The sequence below is a fragment of the Perissodus microlepis genome, chromosome 6 (assembly GCF_051167445.1).
Source record: "Perissodus microlepis isolate ML-2025 ecotype Zambia chromosome 6, ASM5116744v1, whole genome shotgun sequence".
NCBI lineage: Eukaryota > Metazoa > Chordata > Actinopteri > Cichliformes > Cichlidae > Perissodus > Perissodus microlepis.
This window is the reverse complement of record NC_140466.1, coordinates 17,132,979-17,158,379: the sequence shown is the minus strand read 5'-3', so window position 1 is coordinate 17,158,379 and position 25,401 is coordinate 17,132,979. Positions and strand designations below refer to the sequence as shown.

The 25,401-nt window shown below is 40.4% G+C and overlaps 1 protein-coding gene across 5 annotated transcripts in view; it reads right to left on the bottom strand.

The window, feature by feature from the left end:
* The window catches only part of grin2bb (glutamate receptor, ionotropic, N-methyl D-aspartate 2B, genome duplicate b), a 139,069-nt gene that overhangs the window by 37,949 nt on the left and 75,719 nt on the right, over nucleotides 1–25,401 (bottom strand). For all 5 annotated transcript variants that reach the window (XM_084931136.1, XM_084931133.1, XM_084931132.1 and 2 more), the window contains exons 5-6: nucleotides 22,689–22,959; nucleotides 19,375–19,567 (exon numbers count right to left, since the gene is read on the bottom strand). In XM_084931136.1, coding sequence (XP_084787262.1) covers nucleotides 19,375–19,567; nucleotides 22,689–22,959 — 464 coding nt within the window. The remainder of the gene's footprint in view (nucleotides 1–19,374; nucleotides 19,568–22,688; nucleotides 22,960–25,401) is intronic.

Genomic DNA, 25,401 nt, shown 5'->3' with positions numbered 1-25,401 from the left:
CAAAATGTGGAGCATTTAAACTTCATTCTGGACTTCCTTAAAACATGTTTAATGAATATTTAAATGCTGCTTTGCCATCTTTAACGCTGATCTAAAACAGAATTACTAACAGCAAGACGAACCAAACACGCTGTGGATGTAAAAGACTATCAGGAATTCATCTGAAACCTGAACTGACATATTATAACACAAGCTGTGGAGGCTATATGTGTACAAATACCAAACATTTTTCTTTTTCAAGTCTTTTTTCATTATTATTTGGCGTTCAGCTGCTAAAATTCTCCACATTGTTCAGAATCTAGTTACAAACTTTGCTGCATGGTGTGAGCAGCTACAGCACTAAACAGTGGGCGACATTTCTCTGTGAGGTCGTCGCAGTAACACCTTTACATAGAGGCATCTTTAAAAAAAGAGTATTGATCGGTGCAGCTTTAAGGGCTACAACGCAACATGCAAGCAGCATCAGTACAGCGCACGGGATGCTGCTGTACCCTTATTCCAAAACCGGTGTGAGGGTGCACTCAAATCAAGGGCCACTTCTTATCAAATATTTTTTAAATGTTGAAATATTGCAACCAAAACATTTCAGCCACATAGATGGCTCACATTGGCAGTGAGTCAGTGCTGTCAAATATTCAGTCCAATTACTTGGCAGCGTTGCATTTGTCGTTTTTGAAATCTGTTGGGATGTCGTTCAGAAACATAAAAGATTGAAGGAGGTTGAATATCTGACACCCACTGGTTTCCTATTATACTTTTGAACACAGCTGCCCTTCTTCTTTATTAAATTCTTTATGTTTTATTTATTTTAATGTCTATGTCATATGTTTAAAATAAGATTTTACTTTCTTAGGTCTGAGGGTGAGATGTGGCATTTTGTTATTTCTGTATATAAATAAATCTGGAATTGAATTTAAAATCTTTCTCACATACAAGATCTTGAATAATCAGGCCCTGTCTTATCTGAAAGACCTCATAGTACTGTATCACTCAAACAAAGCACTTCACTCTCACGCTGCGGCCTTATGTGTGGTTCATATGATATATAAAAGAAGAACTTGTGCTTTCAGGGCCTTTTTCTGTGGAACCAGCTCCCAGTTTGGATTCAGGAGACAGAAACCCTCTCTACTTTTACAATTAGCCTCAGCCTTTCTTTAATTTGCCTTTTTATAAAGCAAATTGTTAGGCCTGGATCAGGTGTTCTTGAATCCTCCCTTAGTTATGCTGTAATTGGCCTGGACTACTGAGTGTTTTTCTTCTTCACTCACTTATTTTCACTCTCTTTGTGTTTAGACATCTCATTGAATTTATTCATGAGTTATTATTCATCTCTGGCTCTCTTCCCCAGCGTGTCTTTTGTCTTGTTTTCCTCCCCTCACCCCCACAAGCCTGGTTATGCCAGAGGTTTCTTCCTGCTAAAGGGGAGTTTTTCCTTCCCACCATCACCAAGAACATGCTCAAAGTGGGTCGTCTGATTGTTGAAGGGTTTCTCACACTATTCTAGGGTTTTTACCTTCCAATATAAAGAGCCTTGAGGCAATTATTGTTGTGATCTGGTGCTACATATAAAATGTCCATAATAATTGTATTATTATTAATATTCTTTTCATTGTTATTATAATTATTATTTGTGGCAGCAATAGCAATCTTGATATTTTATGCAGTCTCTTAACTCGACCAGGACCACAACGAAGGTGACCCAGTTTGAAGCATAGTTATAGTGTTAAGAAGAACCGAGTAGGAGCAGGTAAAGCGAGAGTGAAAGGTGGAGGAGTGGGTAAAGGAGGAGAGAGTGCGTTAAGTGCCTGTGTGGATAATAATCAGCATATACAGTATGTGTTTCAACAAGTGTACAGCAGTGGCAGATAAGGTGGAATCATCTCTCTCTCTCTTTCTCTCTGCCGCCTCCTTCCCGCACTCTTCCTCATCCTGATCTGTGGGCTGCCATCACCATGGAGACGCTCTGCCTCTGAAACAATCCACCGGAGAAATAAATATCTTGTCTGAATGCAAGGAGTAAGGAGCTCAGTGTGTGTGAGCGTGTGTGTGTGCTTAAAAGGATGTATGAAACACATTTTACCCACCATTATCTCCAAGCAAGTCATCAGTGTGAAAAGAAGGACAATACATCTTTTCACAAGTGAGTAGAAAATAAATAAATAAATTGCAGACAACAGATGAGCAATGGTCCTGAAACTTGCCCAAGATTTTATCGCAAGTACCTCCCACTAGAACATTCGGTACTTCTATCTGTGATCTCTTCAACTATATTTATATCCGACCTCACACACACACGCAGAGTTCTAAGTAGGCTACATGCTTGGAGCAAGTCAATAATATGACTCAAGCCTCCATGAATTGCCTATTTGCTGCGTTCTGGCTGGCTTGCGCACTACAAGTGCTGTAATGCACGTGTAACATGGGATTAGCCTCCTAATACAGTTTGACTAAAACAATGAATCCTGTTCAGCGTCCTCCACCAACTCACCAATCTGACATTTTCCTGGAAAAGCCTTCAAAAATTTACACCTGGTTAGACACTGCTTGTAAATATCCTTCACCATTTTTGCAAAAACCCATTCTCGATCACTTAAGCACATTTCACTCGGTGCACGGCGCACTTGTGAAGCACAATGTTAACCAAACAACTACAGCGCCGGTATCATCGCTTATTGGTAATGATATGATGCGTATAAGCCTGTAGGAGTGCACAGGCGGCACAGGCGAGTTAAAGGTTCATACCAATAATGGATGGTTGTAATCTGAGAAGTAGAGAAGGAAGACTGTGTAAGAGCTGTGAGGGGGGGGTAAAGAGGAGGAGGAGAGGATGTGGATGGTTTGTGGAACCACAACCAACAAAAAAACCTCCATAAATACATGTTTCCCAGCATAAGCAATTGCTAAAGAGACAGCATAATGTTTATTTGATTGATATTTACAACTGTTTTTTTTTTCTTTTGCATTAATAGTCAACAGTGAACCTTCGATAACTATAAATGTTTGATAACTAAAGGCGTTTTAATATCTGTGCCTGGTTCATGTGCGTAGATGTGAACATGGCATCTGCACTCGGGTGCGGACCAAAACAACCGCACCCAGAAGGTTTGGTGTGAATTATCAGGTGTCTGGGCTAAATGCGTTCTCATAGCTAAGCATGCTTTGCATTCTGAGCAGACATGTGGTAGAGTACCTCTGGTATGCATTCACTGTTCCTGCCCCAGACACATCTGTGTACCACTACAAACTGTTCTCACATGGTTTCTAGTGAGGCATTATGGTTCATGTGAATTTGTTTCTGTGTTTTCTCCCCAAAACACTGAAGAAACTTCAAGTGTACAAGCTCATCAGCTGATCAGGGCCATAGTAAATGAACTACAGGTGTGAAAACACCTATTTAAAAATAGTTGCCTTTACATGGTAAAGGCAAAAAATGTAAACTGTATCAATAATGCACATATAATAATTATATGTAAGAGCAAAAGAGAAGATTTACAACATGGTAGTGAAACCTGCTATGATGTATGATTTGGAGACGGGGGCACTGACAGAAAGATAGGAGACAGAGTTGAAGATGTTAAGATTTTCAGTGGAAGTGACCAGGATAGACAAGATTACAAATGAGTACATCAGAGGGACAGCTGAAGTTGAGTGGTTGGAGCAGTGAAGTTAAGATGTTGTGGACCTGTGCAGAGGATAGTGGATATACTGGAGAAAGGATGTTGAAGATGGAGCTGCCAGCCAGAAGGAAAAGAGGAAGACCCCAGAGAAGATTCATGGATGTAGGAAAGAAAGACATGTAGCAGGTTGGTGTGACAAACGATGTTAGGGATAGGGTGAGATGAAGGCAGACGATCCTGTGGCGACCCCTGTGTAATCTTTTTTTATAGGTCTTTGTTCACATGTGGTTAAAGACTCTCTCACCACCTCTATGACTTTGATTCATTTGCCAAAGAAAACAAAATACAAGTTGCAGAGAATCTGAATTTGACAGCTCAGTATTTGTAGTTTTACAAAACACTCTCTGCAAATCTTTAAAAAAACCTATTCGCTCACAGCAGCGAAGATGCTGCTTCACCATCAAATCAGCATCACATGTGATGCAGAAAAATGTTTTATGGTAAAGTAAGCTAAGGTCAAATTTAGCCAAATTCCCAGTTGTAGCAGTTCTATATTTTCTTCTCTTGTGCTTTTGTTTTTTGACGAGCACTACAAGATTGTAGACAATAAAAATAACTGTGTATCTGTCTATATTAAGTCTCAGTAATACTCAGTAGCTCAGCAGTGTTATTTTGACTGCAGACAAAACGGCTTTGACGTGTCGTCACAAGCGGGTGACGCAAGCACGCGTACGTAAAACTGCAACATGAGGAGGCAGGATAATTTAATGCAATGTGTTGCCATGGCTCCCACAACCACAGCAATTTCTGTGCAATCAGCTGCGTTGCCATGGGAACAGTAATCTCACAGATGAGAGGCTGGTTGAAGGAGAGGAAGAGAGAGGAGTATTTTTTAGTCTGAACCTGAGTGTTTACCGACTTCCCCTCATGCTGTCTTTCAGTTTCAGATCAATCTCTCCATCTAACCTCGGAGAAGCGCGTCGAATCACACATCAATAGGATTCATCTTCCCGTACATTAACCTGTGCCTTTACAAAGACTGATGCACGCTGTGAATTTACAGCAGAGGAGGCTGCTCTGTTTATCATTTTGTAGCCCTGTACTATTGATGTAGCTTTTATGTGCTGTTTGATCCCTCTTCGTGTCAGAGCTCCCCTCTGGAGGAGGAATATAAAAAATATATATATTTAAATAAATAAAAACATAAAAACTACTGGGATGAGCCACTAACCGAAGCTCACGCGGCTTCATCACAGCCATATGCAGCGCTTTGTGCGCCTCGCTCACCAACTGTTCCCCATCTAATCACTGGCTGTGAGGGGAATTTATTTTTTAGCAACAGAGACAATGAATCATCAATGGCATGGACACAATCCCTATTTTTGTGTGTGTGTTTTTCTATCCCCCAAATATCTTCAAATGTGTTTCTGAGCCATTTGATATCATGACTCCTTTTGAATTTCTCTTTTTTTTAATCTCAGAGTGAAGCAGAACAAGGTCACAAATTCTCTGTCGCTGCAATGCAGGGATGTAAAAATATATATCTCTGGCGCGTGTGTGTGTAAGGAAGTGTGTGCATGTACTCACACACACACACGCACGCACACTCGCATGGACAAACTGTATCAGGTTGCTGTGGATGACTCCTGAGGCCTGCCTTTCAAAAGTTACCGGTTACTGATAAAATGTGTACTACACTTTACAAGTCCTGCAGGATAGAAGCTGTGACAGCGAGTAGAGAGTGGACAGCCTCACAATACCGTGAATTATGAAAAATACAGAGTAGAAATGATGAGCCGTGCCACTCGAGGTCCACTTCAGAACAAATTAAACAAGGTGGCAACAGGTGGGATATGGGTGCAAAAGCTGCGATTAAAAGACAAAATGTTTTCTGGTTACAGTGAGGTTAAAATCTAAAAACAGATATCTGTGTATGAATATGCTGAATCTGTGGGCAAAGGACAGGACTTTTGGTCCTAAAAGCTGGTAAACAGTACAGGGAGTGCAGAATTATTAGGCAAATGAGTATTTTGTCCACATCATCCTCTTCATGCATGTTGTCTTACTCCAAGCTGTATAGGCTCGAAAGCCTACTACCAATTAAGCATATTAGGTGATGTGCATCTCTGTAATGAGAAGGGGTGTGGTCTAATGACATCAACACCCTATATCAGGTGTGCATAATTATTAGGCAACTTCCTTTCCTTTGGCAAAATGGGTCAAAAGAAGGACTTGACAGGCACAGAAAAGTCAAAAATAGTGAGATATCTTGCAGAGGGATGCAGCAGTCTCAAAATTGCAAAGCTTCTGAAGCGTGATCATCGAACAATCAAGCGTTTCATTCAAAATAGTCAACAGGGTCGCAAGAAGCGTGTGGAAAAACCAAGGCGCAAAATAACTGCCCATGAACTGAGAAAAGTCAAGCGTGCAGCTGCCAAGATGCCACTTGCCACCAGTTTGGCCATATTTCAGAGCTGCAACATCACTGGAGTGCCCAAAAGCACAAGGTGTGCAATACTCAGAGACATGGCCAAGGTAAGAAAGGCTGAAAGACGACCACCACTGAACAAGACACACAAGCTGAAACGTCAAGACTGGGCCAAGAAATATCTCAAGACTGATTTTTCTAAGGTTTTATGGACTGATGAAATGAGAGTGAGTCTTGATGGGCCAGATGGATGGGCCCGTGGCTGGATTGGTAAAGGGCAGAGAGCTCCAGTCCGACTCAGACGCCAGCAAGGTGGAGGTGGAGTACTGGTTTGGGCTGGTATCATCAAAGATGAGCTTGTGGGGCCTTTTCGGGTTGAGGATGGAGTCAAGCTCAACTCCCAGTCCTACTGCCAGTTTCTGGAAGACACCTTCTTCAAGCAGTGGTACAGGAAGAAGTCTGCATCCTTCAAGAAAAACATGATTTTCATGCAGGACAATGCTCCATCACACGCGTCCAAGTACTCCACAGCGTGGCTGGCAAGAAAGGGTATAAAAGAAGAAAAACTAATGACATGGCCTCCTTGTTCACCTGATCTGAACCCCATTGAGAACCTGTGGTCCATCATCAAATGTGAGATTTACAAGGAGGGAAAACAGTACACCTCTCTGAACAGTGTCTGGGAGGCTGTGGTTGCTGCTGCACGCAATGTTGATGGTGAACAGATCAAAACACTGACAGAATCCATGGATGGCAGGCTTTTGAGTGTCCTTGCAAAGAAAGGTGGCTATATTGGTCGCTGATTTGTTTTTGTTTTGTTTTTGAATGTCAGAAATGTATATTTGTGAATGTGGAGATGTTATATTGGTTTCACTGGTAAAAATAAATAATTGAAATGGGTATATATTTGTTTTTTGTTAAGTTGCCTAATAATTATGCACAGTAATAGTCACCTGCACACACAGATATCCCCCTAAAATAGCTAAAACTAAAAACAAACTAAAAACTACTTCCAAAAACATTCAGCTTTGGTATTAATGAGTTTTTTGGGTTCATTGAGAACATGGTTGTTGTTCAATAATAAAATTATTCTTCAAAAATACAACTTGCCTAATAATTCTGCACTCCCTGTACATGTAGAGAGCAAATGAGGATTTGCATTTAGATTCTCAAAGCTATAGCTCTCGACTGATTTTGCTTTAGGAATAAGAAGCCACTGGTTTCCCAGATTGTAGCGAGATACTGTTTAGCACACAGCAATTTCACCAACACTACAACCGAAAGATTGTCAGCCGTCACAATGCAAAAACATATAAAACCGCTATGTATTTGTAAACTTTAACAGTGGCAGGTTCACAGTGTGACCTAACAAGTTTTAGATTAGCCTAATAGTTCTCACTCTGAGAGTCTGCAGAGGTAATCAAAGTGTAATTGAGCCTATTAAAAAAAGCGTCTTGAACACGAATACAGAGAATAATTTCCATGTTTCGCCTGATTGCAAATCAAATTCATTAGCTTGAAATAGCCCTTCCTCATGAGTTACATGACCAGCATGACATCTCCAGCATGTATCATAATCAAACATTTTCTGTCATTTGAATATAAACTGCTTCGTTGCTTGTAAACGAGTTTCACAAATCCAAAGATGAGCATCTTGCTGTGAGGCATCGGTGCCAACCGAGCCATCACGTTGCTAAACGCTAAATTTTTATTCTGCCCTGTTCGTTTTAATTTTAGGGAATTTAGTTAAATAATATCAAATTTAACAAATTTAACAATTTAGTGAAAAAAAAGACCCTCAGGCTTATCCAATCCTGGGTTACGGGAGGGCTGGAGCCTATCCGAGCTGTCACTGGGTGAGAGGTGAAGCATACAGATAACCAGGTAACCAGATAACCTCTACTCCTACAGCCAAGGTGCATGTTTCCAGACTGAAAAGCAGAGTACCACGAAGAAAATCGGTGTCAAAACCAAAGAATTCTGGCTGTGAGATAAAAGCGCCAACCACTGTACCACCATGCAACCGCCCAACATACAATTCCAAATCCCCCAAATGATTTTATTTCTTATTTATTGAGCCATGTTTTTCAAGTGGCACAGCCCCGAAAGGTAAATACACAAACACAGTGCTGCCGGACTCCACACTGAAAAGATGTAAGGCTCCGAATCTCTTTGAGCTGCAGCCTTTAATAAGAGAGTCCACAGGAGCTCCGTGTGATCCGGGCCCGCGAGGACCCCTGATGTGCAGGAGACATCAGACAGCTACCTGTGGAGTCTGAAGAGAGGGAGCGTGTATCACAGAGATCGCTTACATTTAAAATGTGAACAAGGGCAAAAGAGAAGATGACAATGACCTTTCATAGTTATGTTTTTTTTGTTGTTGTTTTTTACTGTGGCTGATTTGATTTTAAAATTAGTAAATAAGGACACACTCATCAGTCCTTGTTAACCTCTACAAATAGAGCATATTTGTAGAACTAAAGACCTAATTTGACAGTTGGTGATATAAAGAAGATTTCTAACATTTGTCAATAAGAGGACCAATTACCTCAGATGATCCCATATGCCCGGTAGCAACTAGCTAAAGCAAACCTGAGTACCATGGGGAAAAGCACAAGCTTGTCAATTTACTGTGCTGGTGATAGTCATGTAGTCATGTGTCTCAAACTTTCCTGTTTTTGTGTCGGCTGCTTTTCTTTTTCTTCTCCTTGTGATCTCCATATACTTTTTTATTCTTTCAGCGTCTCAGGAACATCTTTGTGTCCGTATGTTGTTATTTTTTTCTCGTCTGAGACTGTTCATGGTGGACACACAGCTACTGCTGCTTCCTTAAAAAAGGTAGGATTACGTTTTTAAACGGGAAGAAGCAACAAAATTATTAGGTGTCTGAAAATAGCGAGCTAGCCTTGTGTGTGGGTGAAGACGCTGAGCAAAAGGCAGCTTAAACTGAAGGAAACTAGAGGGCATAATTTTTTATCAGCTCGCATTTGAACATGTTTGAATGAACACCTTAGCTCAGCCTGACAGCCAGATCAAATACTGCTGGAGGATACATTAAAGTCCACCCAAAAACACGTTCTCATAAATTCACAATGATGTTTAACCATCACACAGAGAAAAACATCATTTAAGTGAAATTTTTAAAGAATTCTTCTCTGACAGCGAGCCCCACATAGCAGATTTTCACTTTGTTACTTTTTTTTTTCATTTAACATTTTTGGACAGACAGGGAATGTTGGGAAAGGTAGCAGGGAATGATGTGGGAAAAAAGCTCAGACTGGCCAGGAGTCAACCCCCTGAAATCTCATCATCAGTGACTAACGCGATAGTTAACATTTAACTGTAAACCTGGTAATCAGAACATGAAACTTTAGTTTGAAACTTTGAAACTTATTCTCAATTTTTAGTCAGTGTTTTTTATAGGGTTAGGGTTGGTTTACATCTAATGCAGAAGCAACAATCCACCCGGTTAAGTCCTAGGTACATGGTTATCAGGGCGCCCAGATGTTGACATTTTATATAAAAAAAAAAAAAAGAATGAAACTTCCAGTTTTTCCTCACAAGTAAAACTTTTTGTTGTAAGTATAAGAAAAAATACTAAATATAATCTACATTTAAAACCAATTAAAGGGCCATACTGACTGACCAGAGCTCAACTACAGACCGGAAAAGGTCAGTGAAATTTGGATGGCTGTAGGGGTGACAGGAAAGGCAGAAGGGGTGAGTACAAAGCTAAACTAATTTTTAAATGTTTGAAGCAAAAAGAATACAGACAGCTGGGGCAGTGCCTTGATAATAATGGTTAATATTTACATGAAAATGTCAAAAAAGTGTTACTGACTTTTTCTTACACTAAATAGCACGCACTCAGTGACAACAAACTGAAGCACATCTGAGAGAGAGAGGTTAAGTATTAAGCAGTCATGTTATACTTCCAGAGAAAACACTACCTGGGATACTTTTGTGCTTACATTTGACCACATTTGCTGTGTCACTGTATAAATTGCTGAGTCACTACCATTGTACTAAAATGATGCCGCTGTTGGCACTGTGATAGATTTCTGTTTTGAATTAGGTAGTCTGTCATCAGTGGCAGCAGCTCGCTAGAAAAAAAGGATTAATTTTGTTTGGGTTAATAAACGCTGCTGCCTCTGAGCTACAATCATCAATAAAATGTTCAATTTTCATCATATTTAAAATTAGCGCAAAATTATCTGAAATATGATGACATTACGTGATAAATATTGTTATATCGCTCTGAGGCTACGTCTGAACAGATGACTGAAAAGGGAACATGTTGTGAACTATTCTGTTTACAGCTTGAACATTGGTTTGAGTGTCCTTTCTCTGTATTTCAGTTAAGTACAGCCTCCCCAGTGTAATTCTTTTACTTCCTGTTTTATTTTGGTAATCACATGTCTCTTGTGATCTGTGCAGTTTTCTTCTTGTTTAAAGGAAGAAACTACTGTCACTGTCACCAAGTGCTTGCTCCTGGGGATCGTTGAATAATACTAGAGAATAACTATTATTAGAAGAAAAAATATCCAAAACATACATTTAGGTTTTTATTTTACAGCGCCTGTTATAAATAAAATTGTACTGCAACATCTATTAATACAAACTTTAAGTTGTTGCTTTTATATAAAGATATAATTTCCTGTTTTTCTCTACTTTAATGATTTATTGGTCGGTTGGAAAAATGTGCTTAAGAAGTCCCTTTGTCGTCTGGAAAAAGGCAATAAAAAACAATTTAGAAAATAATCAAGAGATTAACATAAATTATGTTAATCATTTCTTCCAATCAGAGCGCTTTAATTAGAATATTGACATCAGTATGGCGGTGCAGAAATAAACAGTCTTCATTAAGTTCTCACACGCTGTATCGTCCCCAAAGTGAGCAGGAGCAGCAGCACCGAGAGCAGCGTTACAGATGTGAACCACTGTTTGCTGATCCAGTAAGCGAACAATACAATAAGTAAAAGGCCTTTTGAAATATTGATTGGTTATTTCTGTGGCATTTAAATCTCCCTTACAGCAATTAGCCATAAACAGGGCGCGGATAGAAATTGAATTCATGTCAAATATAAGTGATTCAGCTCTGAAACACATAAATCCTCCCTCCTTTCAATGTAGCTATAAATAGAAAACTAGGATCAACAGTTTTTAGCATGAGATGGGCAAAAGAGGGAGGAGGGGTGGGATGTGGAAAGCTTAAACATTACTTTCTGAGTCAACATTTTGTAACTGAGACATGTACTTGATACAGGTTTTCGGGAAAAATGGACGACAATATTTGAGTGAGAGGTGGAAAAAGGAAAAAAAGAAGCATTAGCAATAGAAAGGTATTTAAAAGACTGATGCAGTCTGTAGATTTAGATAGCATAGACTGCATTTAAAAGATGAATACCAGTCACCGTGGCCTCACTCATTGTTAGTGAGTTCCTCATGTGAAGAACTGACCTAAGTTTATAAGCTGATGCCATCTTACTGGACTGAAACCAGATGTGATGATTGAGGGATGCTTTTGATTGATAAGCTATTAACATGTCAAGCTTATACAGCACAAAGCAACAGCAAGAAAAGGTAGGCCTGCCCTAAATTCATCCATCTATTCATCTTTGCTCAGGTACTGGTGTGCAGAAACTGATGCCTTGTTTTCTACCGACTTCTATACAATCAGACTTCATTTTGCACCCAGAGAAGATCGATGCAGGTCTGAGGTTCTTTCAGACCTGGAAGCTTCATCTATAATAAATCTGTGTTTTGTAGAAGGCAAACAGGCCTTCCCATCCCATCGTTGCTACTAAAGTGTGTTAGACTCACAGACTGTAAATAAAAGATGGCAGCCACCACGATGTCACCCATTGGTTAGTGAGGTCCAGTTATAAAGCCTCAAGCTGAGCTCCTGTACTAACACTGTACAGATGTTTTTAGTTCTTTACTTGGTGATGAGAAACAGAAGGATGGGGACAGCTATGCCCTAAAACAAGTCCTCCTCCTTTTGGACTCTAATAGGGCCTTGTTACGACTGCTGTCCTAATGTTGTATGCAAATCTAAGTGTGCAGGTGCCTTTCCATCTTTGGTGGTTCTGGAGGATGGGGAATGTGGATTGGCTCATTTCTTGAAGACAACATATTTGATGATGCTGCCATGGATGACCAGTGGATTCATTCTCGGCGCACCCAAACTAGCAGACCCTTTTGTTACTTGCCGGTGCTGTTGCTTTATACTGGAGTATGTAGGGGTGGACTGCCTTTTTGTTTCATTATAGTTTTCTCCAGTTTTTTTTAGTTATGGAGGTAAGTTGTTGTCTTTTGGTTTAATTCTGTTCAGTAGGTAAGTTTGTTAAATTCCTGATGTAGACTCCCTTTTTGTTTGTTGTTTTCGCGTTAGGTCCACCCTGAAGTTGTGATGAGTTCTTCTTTTTGTGTCAAATAACCTCAGGAATCACTCTATTGTGAATAAATCATTATGAAATACTATCAGTTGTGTGATGTGCTGCTTTGGGTCTGACGAGGATGACTTTCCCTTGTGTTATGGCCTGACCACCCCTACACTAAGAAAAGGTCATGTTGGATTTACTTAATTCAATAGTGGACACTGGTTGCACACAATTGTTTTGCTTTGGCAGAAACTTAAACTGAGTTAAATCAACACAACTTATTCATATTCAATAAACCTGTGCATTTTGTGTTGATAAAACACGATTGAAACACGTTTAGATGAAGTAAGTTGAGCTCTTGGAATATTTTAATCCTTCACAATTTTGTCATTTTATTTCAACACTATTCAATAACATTTTTACCCAATACTACTTGGTCACTTAAATACTACATGTTGCCTTCATATTACATAATGCTAAACAAAGTCTAGAGTCTGGTTACCATAAAAATTGAATGGATCTACAACCTTCCTATCTTTTACCTGATTACAGGGGGGCTGGGGCATAACCCTGAAGTGATAGGTTACAGGACAGCTCATCAGTCTATCACATAGAGACAAACAACCATTTGCACTCACATTCATGGGTAATTTAGAATCAACCTAACTCTAACAACTCTATGACTGTTAACTGTGGGAGGAAACCAGAATACCCAGAGAAAAACCACTGTAAACTAGCCAGATTGTGGAATTGAACCCAGGACCTTCTTAATGTGAGGCAACAGCACTAACCACGATGGCATCAATCCAGGCTTAACAAAAGTAGGAAAGCGGTTTCAAGGCTTGATGCAGAATTTTCTGTACGTTTTTGTCCTTGACAGGTTAAACCACAATAAATAGCGATAGCATACACGTGGTGTGTGTGTAGTTGTCTGCTTCTTCTAACTCCAGTGATTTTCCTGCAGTTTGAAATCTCGTGCGATCTTGTGAATTTCATGAGTCCAGCAACTAACCACTCTTACTAGATTGTATCATGTCATTTCAACAAGAACAAATTAAGTTGTTGAATTTCATACAGATCCTACATGATTTAATTACGTTCAAGATAGAAACATGACATTTTTGTGTTCAAATTACAAGGTAGACTTTTTTAATGTAACAACCACCCAATTTACTTTTTCGGTATACCGAAGAAAGTAGTGGCGGCTGCTCGACTTGACTGAGATGGATGCCTTCCTCAAACCATGCTCCAAAGCGCGTGAGACTGAAATCCTGTGCAGTGTCGCGCGACTTAACATTGCTATATTATTGACTTACTTCACTCGAACATGATATGAACAATTTAATCTACCCTCTCTGTATATCATGTAGTTTCTACACTATATAGTTACACTTCACTTTAAAGCATGAGGCAATTGTGTTAAATACACACAAGATGCTTACATAAATCCAAGAGCCGGCCAATCCCTTTTTTTCAGTGTAGATGGGCCATAACAGAACTAAAATGAACATCATGTTATATTAAAAAAACAGCATTGATAATATAACCGTTTGTAGATCAAGTTAGCTTATGACTGTATTTCTGTAGACTTCAGAGGGTTGCTTGAAGCAGGTTTAACGTTTTATAGGAGACTAACTGAATACCTGGAATTCTACAATTTCAGATCACAAGTTTTATTGTAGGATATCACAAGAATTTTATTTATATGTTTCTTGTTTTGCTCTTTTTCCCTTTTTTTTATGTTGCAAATCAGGTTATCATGTGTGATATTGCCCAAAAAGGGTATATTTACCTTTAATATTAAATGTAAACTTCTTTCAGTTATTTCCTTTTTCACAAAGGGTCACAGTCAGGCAGATTTTTTACACTAGATCAAACCCTCTTGTGGATTTGCATTTCCACCAGGTCTTAAACTGTGGAAGTTTATATGTCAGACAGATGTGTAAACTGGTACGCTATGAAGCCCCATCTTTTACATACAGTCTGTGTGTTACAAAAAAGAAGTCCAGTTCCTCAGACTCAGTCTGTCAGTCAGAACTGCCCACCAAGTACATTAAAACATCAGTATGATGTTGGCAAAAAATGCTCCCAGCTGGACCTCATGGTGGGAACCATCTTTATTTACAGTCTACAACTCTAGCCCTCTTCAGTGGCGAGGATTCCCAGAAGCACAATGCAATGCCTTGTTCGCCATCTAATAAACACAGATTTATTAGACAGACACTTTTATTGTGCATATTAAGAAATGTAATAATGGTGCTCTCCCGCTGCAGGACAAAAAACAGGAAGGAAAAAATACTTTAAAGGTAAAAGAAAACGAGAGGAGCACGCTTGCCTTGCGTGCACAGGAAGCAGCAGTGACTTGTTTGGGCTGAATTTTACTGAATGCTCAAAAGAATGGCATGCAGCGAGCCCACAGCCGTGAAGAAAAATGTCTTGTCAGACTGCATAAAAGCACACTCACTACAAAATATTTATCATGTCTTACATCATATCTACCGGTGAGGAATTTGTAACAGCACAGGGATTTGAGAGAATTTTGAATGCCAGCCCTCACACACACACACACACACACACACACACACACACACACACACACACACAATAAAGAACATCACTTTCTCTGCACACACAAATAAGCCCCTTAGCGCCTCATCCAGAAACCACTTGGAGCACATTTTCTCATTACCCCAGTGTTCCTGTCCTCTCTGTCAGGCAGGAAACAATGGATGGCCTCTAGAGCTCTGTGCGCTTGTGCGTGCATTTGCTTATTTGTCTATGTTTCCGTGTTGGAGTAACTGCAGCCTGTGTGTGTGTGTGTGTGAGGTCAAGCAGCCCCTAAACAAATTTGTGAGCGTGACTCACCGGGATCTCCCATCTCCGTCCATCAGCGCTGACAGGATGCCATGCTAATCCAGCATACATGCAGCCCACTGTGGCCTGTAGCTATATAGGAGTTCGTAGAGACATATGGCCTTATTATTGCTTTTGTCTCTTGGGATGAGTGAATGGAAGAGTTGGAATTATGCATATGCAGTGTGCGTGTGTGTGTGTGTGTGCACGCGCGCGTTTAAGTATGTGTGTTCTAGACTCCTGCTAGCCCCTGGAGTCACCATCAGGATCCAGTGGTCCAAATTCTCTAGCTTCACTCAGTCAAACGGGGAAAAATGGAACGGATGGCTGGAAAACACACAGTATCAACACACATGCAGCACACACCCACACAAACAGAGCACGACAACATCCCAGGTGTGTGCCCGAAGGATGATTGAGAGCTAACCCTGGGTCTGATAGCGTCCTTTGGGAACTGAAATATTCATGGCCATGGCGCTATTGTTATCTCTGTCCTGTTGGTGGCTTAAACCTCGATGGCACGCATAAGTGCTCCACATATAAAAAAAAACAACAACAACCCAGAAACAAGGGTAAAGACAAGACCCAAATTTGCAGTAATACATCAACCTCAGCCTGGAGATTAATGCAGTAGTGGCAAGGGAGGTTGCCTAATATCTCCCTGTTTCTTCGCAATCCTGAAATTCAAACTGACAGTGAAAAAAAAAACAAATAAAAAAAACAGAGAAGGAGAGAGAGAGAGAGACAGACAGGTGAGTAGTTTTGTAAGGCTAAAGCACCGCTTTTATTAGAGGAGATGTCCTCAGGAGTTCTTAGTTTTTATTAAAATAAGCCCTAAAGAGCACTTAAATGTCACGCTATACCAACACATCTGTGTTTACATGCGTGTTTCTGTGTGCGAGTGATAACCCCACTGTTGTTCTATGGATCTCTTTTTTTCCATTAATCCGGCTGTCCCCGAGCATTCAATTAGCTGTGGAATCTGTGATCAATGTGAACACTAAAAGCATGCCCCATGAAGTTAAATGGGGATTAATTATTGAATACCAATGCTCCGTCTTGTTCTGTAATGTGCCAAAAAAGCAAAACAAGGAAGTTCAGAGGAAGAAGGAGAGGGGGGCGAGAAGGATGTTTTTCTTTAAAGATGGCTGTGAGTTAAGATAAAGATAAGAAGGGAGTTAATGTTTCTGTTCATCTTTTTTAAGTTTTTATTGGCCAGTAAAACAAATTCTGGCTCTCCCGAAGGAAACGTCTCTGCTTTGTTCAATGTCTGTGCGTATTTTTTTTGTGCCCACGTTGTGTTTCATGTGTGGGGTCGCACATTTTCTAGATTTGTAATAGTAGTTTTTGCTCCGGCAACCAAAAACCAGATGGCTGCTTTGGCTTTGATATAATTAATTTAAAAACATATTTACTTCTAAAGGCATTTTCTTGTAACACACCATGTACATTGGCTGCACAAATATAAATTTTAAGCTTTATAAAATTAGGTGAAAGAAGCTTATTGTTTTTTTTCAGTAAGGGAGATTATCTTTACTGGATGGTGCTCGTATTAAAACAATGTCTGAACACCAATATATGTTGATTTTGCAGCTGGTTTTCACTCAAGACTCTTCATGTAGTGTAAATACTGATTGGAACCACTCAGTGCTGGATTTATGAGAATGGCAGATAGAAGCTAAATGTCTTATACTCCCAAACGCAGCCAAATTTGTTTTTTTCTTAACCGAACCAAACAGCAACGGAAAACCAAAAGTGGAAAAAGAAAATAGATGTTCCACTTGTACACTACATCCATGTGACTGCATGGCAGGTGTAATGAAAAGGAGAGTGATTGTGGAGCAATAACAAGATAAAACAAGTTGTTGACTTTTCATATTTGTCTCCTCTTGTTTTCCACCCAGCTTCTGCCTCTGTTGTTGTCTTGATGTGCACGTATTTCTTAAAGCTTTTAAGACAACTGGTGCTAAAAAATATGATGGAAAAGCAAACCAGCTTGTCTCAAGGGGCAACTGGCAGCCTCCTAACCCACTGATTTGTGTCCTACCCCACCTAGCTACTGCTGTACCACCTGCTCACCTGTCAGCCTCTTTGTTCTCACATGACACAGTGGATCACCTGCCTCCATCTCACCCTATCCCTAGCATCTCCCTCTGTCACACCAGCTCTCTGCATGGTGTGCTTCATTACATCCATGAACCTCCTCTGTGGTCTTTCTCATTTCCTGCTGCCTGGCAGCTCCATGTTCAACTTCATTTGGCCAGCATATCCACTAACCCTCCTCTGCACATGTCCAAACCATCTCAACCTTACTTCTCTAACTTTGTCTCCAAACTGCTCAACCTGATATGTCCCTCTGCTGTAATCATTTCAAATGAGTATCATATCCAATGAATATCTTAACATCTTCAACTCTGCAGGCTTCAGCGTGGCCTCCTGTGTTTTTTGTTAGCAGCTCTTTCTCCAAACCATTTACCATACAGGTAAATAGCAACCTTTCCTTTCACTCTTGCTGCTATCCTTCTGGCACGCCTGACACTCATCGTCACTCATCCCACCCTACCTGCACTCTCTACGGCTGTATCCCAATTCAGGGTCTGCAGCCTTAAAGTACGCAGCCTCAACGATCCTCAAGGGCCGCGTACTTAAAGACCGCTAAGGCCGGAAGTGCGAGGCTTGTGAAATGGGACGGTCTAGCCTCCGTTGCGCTGCCCAGGTTGCCTAGCAACCATGATACTAACAGCTGGAAACGTTTCATACAGCTTTGTTTGACAGAAATGAAGGAGAAAATCTTTTGTTCATTTGTTTGTTTGTTTCTACATGAGCTTTGATCATTCTCTGTAAGATTAAGCTCAGCTATTGAACTGCGTATATTTTAAAGTAAAGGCTGTAAAACCAAGTTAGTACAAACGTCACTTATGTCACATAACTTTGCCGACATGTGGCCAACAGTAATGTTTTGATGTTCTTCGTTATTAAACATTTGCACATAAATAAGTGACATGATATTCAGTACTTACTTAAAGTTTACTCTTCGGGTGCCCCTCATCCGCCGTTTTTTTCGGCAAAATTATCCACACCCACCGCCGCGCTATGCATTCTGGGATATATTGGGCGACGAAGTCTACACCGCCACGTCCTTAAAATTCAGGGAAATTAAGGACGCATTTGAGGGCCGCATTTCGAGCAGCCTTCGAATTGGGACAGCCTTCGTCGCGTCGCGGTGACGTAATCGGCCTTAAAATGAGGCCTTTAAGGCTGCAGACCCTGAATTGGGATACAGCCTACATCACCTCTCCTGTGCACTGCCCATGCCTTCCAATAGAAGTCATGGACAGTGGGAACCTTGCTTATGCTAACATTCATTCGTCTTCTCTCCAGAGCATACTGCCACCTCTCCAGACTCTCTTTCACCTGCTCCTTACTCTTACTGCAGGTCACAATGTAGTCTGTGAATATGATCATCCATGAAGACTCCTGTCTGTCTCTGCTAATCAGTCCATCAAAATGTCCAAATAATATCAAAAATGAGTAAAACCAAGAAAACGATTATTGCAAGCTCCATGTAAAAATCTTAAAAATTAACCTTGAAAACATTAAACCTCTCCACATGAAGTAGCTGCTACTGAAAGACACTTATCTTTGGATAAACACCAGCAAACACTTTTATTACAGCCACACAGAAAATGCTAACCCGACATGCTTTATTGGGAAGTTGTCCGTGGCAGGTGGTTGGAGGTATCCTCTATCACCCTCTACCACAGGCTAACTTCAAAGAACAAGATCAATGAACACAGGCCACAAAGAAAAACGAGCCACAATCTGAGAAGCTTTAGGAGCTAGGAAAGCATTAAGTGTAGTAAACAATGTAGCTCATGTGTTTTTAGACAATAAACCTCCCGCACAGGCAGCTGACTGCCTGGATTCTCTCGTGATGAAGATTATAGGTTCTCAAGAATCACGCCGCTTTGCAAGGTAAGCACAGTATTGCATTGCAGGTCTGGTTCATTAGACCGGGACATTCAGAGTTGAGGGGTTTGATTTCTTTACACATTTCACCATGTATGCACATCATCCATTCCAGCCAACCCACTTCAGTATTTCCTTGGAGTGTCCGGTGTTTGAGCTCTTCTTGTCAGGTGTCCCGAGGCAGCTTGACTTCTGCATGGTGTGTGGCCCTCGATCCAGTATCATGGTAGAGGTTGCCGTAGCAATGACAGCCACTGCATCGCGTACCCTGGCCTCGATGTTGTAGTCCCATTCGTCATATGACACTGAGATAAGCCCTGGGAGAGATAGTGAGAGAGCAAAGGAGAGAGAAATGAGGTGAGAGAAAGGGATGCATGGAAAGAGAGAGGGAAAAAAGAAAGATGAAAGGAAGAGAGAGAGACAGGAGTATGAGGAAAAACAGGCGAGCAGAGTGCTGTGAAAATTAGCCAGAGGGTGCAAGATATACAAAAATAAAAGCATTTTAGAGAAGGTGAAAAAAAAGAGACAAAAGGGAGACAAAACTCAGAAGGAATGTCTAAAATGTTGAAAACAATATTGAAAAGGTGAAAAAAAGAAAGAAAAAGAAACAGCTAAATATGAGCATCAGTTGAGACTACGGTCACTCCTGAGCTCACTTTGTTATGCTTGGTTTTCCACGCATGAGAAACTCCTGGCTATCACACGTCAACATCCATTTCTTGCACACAGAAACAACTGCGTTTTCAGGTCATTTTTCATGGCTGGTTAGGATTATGTGTGTCATTTGAAACCTGGGCTGTAAATCTATTGGGAAAAAAGAGAAAAGCCAAAACACCATTTTTAGCCAGCCTAAAAATGGTGTTTCTGCTGGTTTCAAACATATGTTAAAATTTGATTTTTCACCTGCTCAGGCAAATTATGAACTCAGTTCACAAAAATCAGCGTGTACCTAATCACCGACTGCCACTGGTGTGGTGCAAATACAGCAGGAGAACATTTGCATATATGCAAACGGGCCCATCTGTCACTTGTGCCCACATTTTGTTACAAAGTCTTATGAGAACCTACCACAGAATAAAGCAACATTGCAGACATTTCAGCATCTTGATGTCAGCTTGGTAAATGGAAATGCAAAAACCGAGACTACAGTCCTTCAGTGTGTAGTAGACTGTATAAATTCAAAGCACATTACATTTATACAAAGCTCAGGAGAGAGTCCTCTCACAGGACAGACAAGATGTTATGAGACTGCAGTGGAGCCTTAACAATACACTTCAGACCTCATTGATCTGGTTTAAAGGAACAAAGAAATTTTTATGAACATTGACAGGTAGTGAGGCAGAATAAAACGATGAATAGCCAGTATAAAATATGATGCAGCACAGGAATAGCCGTCCAAAGACACCACGAGCGTCATGGGAAGGGGCAGGCCGGGTTATCCTTTGTCTTTTCTTTTCTAACACGTCCTCGAATTTCAGGCAAAGTGGTGCGCGCCACCTTTAGGTGGGGTATTGTCGTCTAGTCAGTCCTTTCTACTACTTCTCAGATTAAATGCAATCAACTCAGCAGTTTTTGAAGGCAGCAGATTTACCTGGCAGCAGATCTTCACCACACTGTCTTAACCTCTGTGCTGGTACACTGCAAAAACTGGCTATCTAAATATATTAAAAAAAATTCATTTGAGAAGATCCAGACTATAATCAAGTGGTGTATAAGTGTGTGAAATGTTACTAAGAGGTCTTGAAACAAGGTTTCTAGCTGGAAATGTCATCTCAAACAACTACTTTTAGAATTTATATACTAAATAAGAAGTAAAAGACATATATTCTCAAAATAAGATTAATAATCCTATTCCCTGTGCTCATGCTTAACATATCACTCTCAAAACAAAATCTAAAAGACTTTTTGGTTGGATATAAGATTGTAAGACTTGGTTAGACAGACAGATTTCTGCAGTGTAATCAGACTCTCCTTGTTGGAAATCAGGAACCTGTTTTCCGAGTAAATCGATACTGTTGCTCCGTCTCTTCTAGTTAACTCACTCCTCGTTTAAATTCCTATCTTTGTTTCCCATCTGACGTTTCATGGAGGTCAGCGTTGTCTCCAGCCCCGGCTACTGCTCAGTCACACCCTGCATTGGAAGGATTCGCAAAACCCTACTTCCATCAGAAAACCTCCTTTCTGGACCAGAAGCTCGCGAGTAAAACTGTTTCCATTACTCACTCCACAATCATACCTGTGCAGCTCTTCTCCTTCTCAGATAATCTTCTCCTCTCCTCCCCTTCACAGAACTTCTGGCCGCTTATCTCTGCTCAGACCCAGCTCCACGTTTCGGTGCATTACTTGCTGTATTTTCAATAAAGCTTTTGAACTGCATTCTGTTGTTTCCACTCTGAATTCAGAGCCCTCACTTTGCCAACATGACAGAATACTACGCACGAGCCAAGCTATGACGCAATCAAGCCTTCCCATTATTTCCAAACTATATGTGAAAAATGTAGTTCATTGAATACACTCTGATGCATAAATAATAAATCCTTGCCCAGCAAACCTGTCGGCTGTGAGCGTAAAACTCCCACTCAGCGCTGCCACATACGCCTGGGGATGCGACCTGGCAGCTAGGTCACTCAGAACTTCCCCCTCAGAGATGTTGGCAACATTTCTTTGGCCCGTGCCGACAACGCGGAACGGATTATTGCTCAACAGTTTCTTGAAAAACTGATCAGAATTCATAGAGAATAAACACAGATAAATTAAATCTGTTTAACACGTGTTAATCTGGAAGTTTAGAAATCTTAGGAAACATAAAGAATGAAAAGTTCAGCCCCGCTTCATCACAAGTGTCCTCCTGACTTGACTAACTCTAGAAACGAAGCTCTAAACAGTAGAAATCTACTAATATTACAAGAAGAGAGAGAACGAGGTGGATCTTTCACTCAGGTTAAAGCATCACGATAAATATCCTGTGTGATACTAAAATAAATACATTCTATTTTTAATTGGCTGCATTAAAATACACCTTGAAACTGAAGTATTATGCTTTCCCTTGCTCATGTTGGAAATGCTCATATTAAACATGGCCAAAGTTTCAAATAACAAGGTCAAGTGCAAATAATCCATGTGAGCTGAGCGCTTAGGCTTCAGACTGCTCGAGTTTTTCAGACTCTTTCTACTGCAGCATGTGCATGGTGCCAAAGAGATGGTATATTTTTCATTTGGTCATGTCGGTAACATGAGGGGGCAGCCAATCAGAAGAAAGATGATTTAAAGGGTGAACAGCTGAAACGGCTTGCTTCTTAAAGAGGATAAATCGAGGCACAATATGAAAAAAAATGTTGCTGCAAATCAATCTAATAGGTCCATTTCAACCATATGACACATAAACCTAAAATTTAAAATCTTGACAGAACTTTCTTCTGCTCTGTTGTCTGGGTGTACCTGTGGGGAAGACTGAGGGAACGTGGTCTGCATCACCAGCCACAAGCGAGGGCACAATCCAGGTGAAGCCGTAACCTGTGAGGCCCACAGAATGAGCCACTTCAAAAATAGTGGTAGCCTCTTCCTTTGTGCAGTAGAGCAGAATGACAGGGCTCTGCAGTTTCTTTAGCTGGTTCTGAATCTTGAGGTCGCCATCATCCACGGACATATCCAGTAGGAGGACTTCTTCTAGCTCCCAGCCTACAAAGCTGTTCTCGATGGTGCTGCGGACCTGGAGAGAAAGCAGGAGATTGTTTGAAGACGCGTGGGCTGCACACATGCAGTGTAGTTGTGAAGGAGATATACTGGAACAAAACTGACTGAGATGTCTCCTCCTCCAACCTCGAGACTGCCAAACAGTTAGTCTCTACACATCTCCTGGGAGGAGGAAGCCATGGTCGATTAGGTAAAAAAAAGATTAGGTAATCTCTTTTTCCCAGATATTACAGCTATATCTTCACACACAGAAAGAAAATTCTCTAGGAGATGGTGCTGGTTTTATTTTTCCGTGCTCACCTGTAAACAGATAAATGAGCAACGCAGGAAGACGTGAGTTTTTATTTAGTTTGTCTCCAAATCTGTATTTATAGATCTCTAACTGAAACAGTATATGGCACTTGGATGCAGTAAGTATTGCAGCTTTTGAAAATAGCTGTTCCTCAAGGGAATCATTTCAGACTGAGTTGTACGAGATTAAAAATAGGCAACTTCTCATCACAGCATTAACTTTGTTTTGTAATTAAGGAAGAAAATTTGGGTCTTCGAAGCATTTTTAAAATTTGCTTGAGAGAGGAGAGCACAACGAGATTTATGATGCTCGTACAAAGTGACTATAGAAATACAATCAGTTTTTTCTTTGGGCTTTTTTTCTTATTTTCCAAACACACAGAGTTTATGTTATAAAGATAATACGACTCCTCAGAGAAGTACCAGACTCCAAATACCCTCTATATGTTTTTTTTAAAGAAACAGATTGTTTCTTTAACTTTGTTCAAAGGAAAGACATTGCCGTTGCTGAATTGTTATTACAAAATGTGATTAGCTTGGCTTCAATAAAGTTTTTATTCTGCTCAGATGTGTGTGTGATGTTCAAAGTGATTCAGGATCTCACACAATCCTCTTTAAAGAGTGCGTTCTTGGCCTTCAGATAAGAAGGCTGAAACCACCGAGCAGCAAAATTCAAAAGGCCTGTCTGCTTTTTACCATTGAAGCAATCAGAAAATAGAACTAGCAACCCACGTTCTTCACACTCCGAACTCCAAATCGTATCATTTTTTGAAACTTGAATTTGTGGCAATCATGTTCTCAGAAATAGGACCACCTTCCCAACTGCTCATTGTTTTTTAAAAAAAAAAAAAATTATAAAAAAAAAAAAAGGAGACTAAAAGGAGAATGTATCTTATTAAAGGAAGTACATTAATCTCAGGCTTCTTATATTAGGTAGCCAAAAGACAAAAGTAATAATACCCCGTGTGAAACATATCTGTTGGATGAATCTAAGGTTGAAAAACGTGACGACCATTATAAACCAGTTCTTATCACAGGAATACATTTATCTTTGCAGATAATACTCCTCCTTATATTTCTGATTTCAACTTATTATCAAGTAGTTGTATATTTTGGATAAAGGCAGATAAGGCATACAAAAATTTACTTTTACGTAAATGTGTTTTTGTTTCAGCATCGCAGCTGAATTTTACTTTGAAATGTCTCCAGTTCTAGTTTATGTCGCACTTTCCACAAGTTCACTACTGCACGAAGAGTAGCTGGCGAGTGTTTGCGAACAAGTCAGTGTTTTCCATGCACACTATGGGTAACTGATTTGTTAGCAACCAAAGCAATCGCTAGATTTTTACTGACCAATCAGGGAATTTTGTTTTATTATATTTTTTCATACTTCATTCATTTAAATTTGATTCAACCCTGAAGTTAGGAGTGTGGTTCGTCTGACTGCCAGGTCAAGTCCAAGGAGCTCCCCATAGCCTCTCTATAAATGATGGATGTAGCTATCGTGACCCTATCCATTTGTTTCTGAAATCTTGTCTCGTTTTGAAGCCTCTAAATTAATTTCACCGTTGCCATCTCAGAGTAATAAAACAAATAAACAAACAAACAAAAAAACAGCTGTGATGGGCAGGGGTGGGTCTGACTGTGAAATTGCCTTCTTGCCCATCACAACATCAGCTCAAGGCACTTTTGCATTGGCTCCATTTTTGCAACCAAGAATCTTTGTCCTTCTTTTACACAGTCTATAAAGCAGCCTCCTTCCATTCCCTTTTGCTTATCCTTATCAGGACCATGGGGGGGCTGGAGCCTATGTCAGCTGCCACAGGACGAGGCTGGGTACACCCTGGACAGGTCGTTAATCTGACGCAGGGCCAACAGAGACAGACATGCAACCATCGCACTCACATTAACACCTGAAGAGAGCCCGCGCAGACATGGAAAGAACATGCAAACCCGAGTCGAACTTGGGACCTCATTGCTGTGAGGCAATAACTTAGCAATCCACACCTTCATAAAGGTGTGACTAAATAAAACCAACAAGACAAATTGCTGAAGCTTCAAAATGCACAAGTCAAAACTAATGAGTGATGTCACTTAATGGTAGCTACGTCCATCTTTTTTTCTGCACATTGTCGGTGCCTTTTGGTGCATTATTAAAGCAAATATC